A 3,235-nucleotide genomic window follows, 5' to 3' on the forward strand; every position below is an offset into this window, starting at 1 on the left:
AGTTAGATTTCTCCTATAAATAGAGTGCTCCTCTTCATTGTAAATTCATTCATCAAGAGAAATAACAAGTCTTCTCTTCTTTTCTCTCTAGCTTCTTTTTCTTATTTAATAGTTTTATAACACGTTATCAGCACGAGACTCTAATTTCTCAAAAGTGAAGGTTAGATTTGAAGAATTAATAAAGGTATTATTTATTCTTTTGTTTTTAATTTTAATGGCCAATCTTACAAAACTAGAGTTCACTGCCCTCCAAAGTTCGGGCAGGAACTACCTCTCATGGGTGTTGGATGCTGAAATCCACCTTGATGCAATGGGTCTTGGAGACACCATAAAAGAAGAAAATAAGGCATCAAATCAAAACTGTGCACGAGCAATGATATTCTTGCGTCATCATCTTGACGAGATTCTGAAAATCGAATATCTGACAGTTAAGGATCCACTTGTTTTGTGGAAAAACCTAAAAGAAAGATTTGACTACTTAAAGATGGTCATACATCCAAAGGCACGATATGATTGGATGCATCTAAGGCTACAAGACTTTAAGTCTATACATGAGTATAATTCTGCCATGTTCAGAATCACTTCTCAATTGAAATTATGTAGAGAAACGGTTAGTGAGATTGATATGATGGAAAAGACATTCTCCACTTTCCATGCCTCGAATGTGCTCTTGCAGCAACAATATCGAGAGAAAGGTTTCAAAAAGTATTCTGAACTAATTTCTCATCTTCTTGTGGCCGAGCAAAATAATGATTTATTATTGAAAAATCATGAGAATCGACCTACTGGATCTGAACCACTTCCTGAAGTGAATGAGGCGTACGCCCACCATGCTAGGCGTGGAAAAGGTCGCGGTCCTAATCGTGGACGTGGACGTGGACGTGGTCGTGGTCGTGATTATGGTCAAGAACGTAATTCTAATCTTGACATTAATCATTCATCAAATAAAAAGGAAAAAAGAAAGGATGAGAAACGTGAAGCAACTAGGGAAGATTGTTTTTCGATGTGGTGGAAGAGGTCATTATGCACGTGATTGTCGTACTCCCAAACACTTGGTTGAGCTTTATCAAGAATCACTAAAGAAGAAAGAGAAAAATCCTGAGGCAAATTTTATCTCTGAAAATCAAGTTGACATCACGCACTTGGATATAGCAGATTTCTTCGCACATCCTGAAGGAAAAATAGATCACTTAATTGGTGATGGTTCTGTGAACATGGAAGAGTGATATTTTTTTTTGTAGTATTTATTAATAAATTTCATGTAATGATAGTTGTTTGCATGAATATTAGTATTTTAAATTAGTTTAGTCGCTCATTAGCTTGTTCCTTAATTCTTAATAAAATAATATATATTTTTCATTGTTTTATTTATATGATTCTAATATGATAGAGTTAGTCAAATACTAAACTTTATCACGTGTTTGTATTATATTAGGTCTTTAACTTGATCTAATGTTAAAAACATGCAGTCTGTTATTAACTAGGATTAAATAATGATTTTATTTTATTTTCCAAACAACTCGTTTTTGACTTAGAGGAAACAATAAATTAAGGCTCAATTTTTAATATTTAATCATTAATTTATTCCTTTGAATATATTGTACCCTTTTGACAACACTAATATTTAATATATATTTATTTTGTGTATGTCATTTCATGTGAAGATATGGATAATTCTAAGAACATATTATCGAAATATGAAGATATTTGTTTGATTGATTCTGGTACAACACATACGATATTCAAAAATAAGAAATATTTTTCTCATTTAAGTATGGGAAAAATAAATGTTACTACAATTTTTGGTAGAACTAATATGATTGAGGGCTTTGGAAGAGCCATTGTAATTTTGCCCAAGGGAACTAAACTCATCATTAATAATGCTATGTTTTCTCCAAAATCTAAGAGAAACTTGTTGAGTTTTAAAGATATCCGTGAAAATGGTTATCATATCCAATCAATGGATGAAATAAATCTTGAATATCTTGGTATCACCAAGTATGTCTCTGGGCAGACATGTGTTATAGAAAAGTTTCATGCTTTATCTTCTGGCTTGTATTGGACAAAAATTAGTGCAATTGAGGCACATTGTATAGTAAATAAGAAGTTTACTGATTCCAATATATTTGTACTTTGGCATGATCGTCTAGGACATCCTGGGTCAATAATGATGAGACGAATTATAGAAAATTCGAATGGACATCCACTAAAAGACCTAAAAGTTCTTTTAAATGGTGAATTTTCTTGTACTGCTTGTTATCAAGGCAAGTTAATTGTGAGATCATCACCAATGAAAGTTAAGATTGAATCCCCTGCGTTCTTGGAACGTATACATGGGGATATTTGTGGACCTATTCACCCACCTAGTGGGTCATTTAGATATTTTATGGTTATAATAAATGCGTCTTCTAGATGGTCTCATGTGTGCCTATTGTCATCTCGTAACTTGGCATTTGCAAAATTATTGGCACAAATAATAAGTTTAAGGGCACACTTTCCTGATAATCAGATTAAGTCCATTCGTCTTGATAATGCTGCAGAGTTTTCATCCCAATCATTTAATGATTATTGTTTAGCAATTGGGATAAGAGTTGAACACTCTGTTGCTCATGTTCATACTCAGAATGGTCTCGCTGAATCATTAATTAAACGTTTGCAATTAATAGCAAGACCATTGCTTATGAAAACTAAGTTGCCCACTTCTGTGTGGGGACATGCAATTTTTCATGCTGCAACACTTATTCGTCTTAGACCGACAAGTTATCATAAGGTTTCTCCATTGCAATTGGTTATGGGTCAAGAACCTAATATATCCCATCTAAGAATTTTTGGAAGTGCTGTATATGTGCCTGTGGCACCACCAAACCGCACTAAGATGGGCTCTCAAAGAAGGTTAGGAATATATGTTGGGTTTGAGTCACCCTCCATTATACGCTATCTTGAACTATTGACTGGAGACATGTTTACTGCTAGATTTGCAGATTGTCGGTTTGATGAGACAGTTTTCCCAAAATTAGGGGGAGAGAATAGTGAAATGAAACGAGAAATTTTGTGGAAAAATTTATCATTGTCTCATCTTGATCCATATTCTTCTACTTGCAAACAAGAAGTACAAAAGATTATTCATCTGCAGAAAATTGCAAATCAAATGCCAGACGCATTTACAGATTTGAAAAGGATTACTAAATCACATATTCCTGCAGAGAATGTCCCAATTCGAATTGATGTCTCTAAA

General features: G+C 33.7%; 1 protein-coding gene across 1 annotated transcript; it reads left to right on the forward strand.

The window, feature by feature from the left end:
* Positions 1–214: 214 nt before the first annotated feature.
* Positions 215–1,226, forward strand: LOC138347342 (uncharacterized). The gene is made up of 2 exons (XM_069295462.1): positions 215–911; positions 1,018–1,226. Exons 1-2 carry the CDS (start codon positions 215–217, stop codon positions 1,224–1,226), a joined length of 906 nt encoding a protein of 301 aa, XP_069151563.1.
* Positions 1,227–3,235: the final 2,009 nt, after the last annotated feature.

The sequence above is a fragment of the Solanum lycopersicum genome, chromosome 3 (genome assembly GCF_036512215.1).
Source record: "Solanum lycopersicum chromosome 3, SLM_r2.1".
In the NCBI taxonomy this organism is placed as follows: Eukaryota; Viridiplantae; Streptophyta; class Magnoliopsida; order Solanales; family Solanaceae; genus Solanum; species Solanum lycopersicum.

Coding starts and splice junctions, on each gene's coding strand:
- LOC138347342 (XM_069295462.1), top strand. CDS start 215: ATGGCCAATCTTACAAAACTAGAGTTCACTGCCCTCCAAAGTTCGGGC. Junction 912..1,017: donor TCGTGATTATGGTCAAGAAC/GTAATTCTAATC, acceptor GTGGTGGAAGAG/GTCATTATGCACGTGATTGT.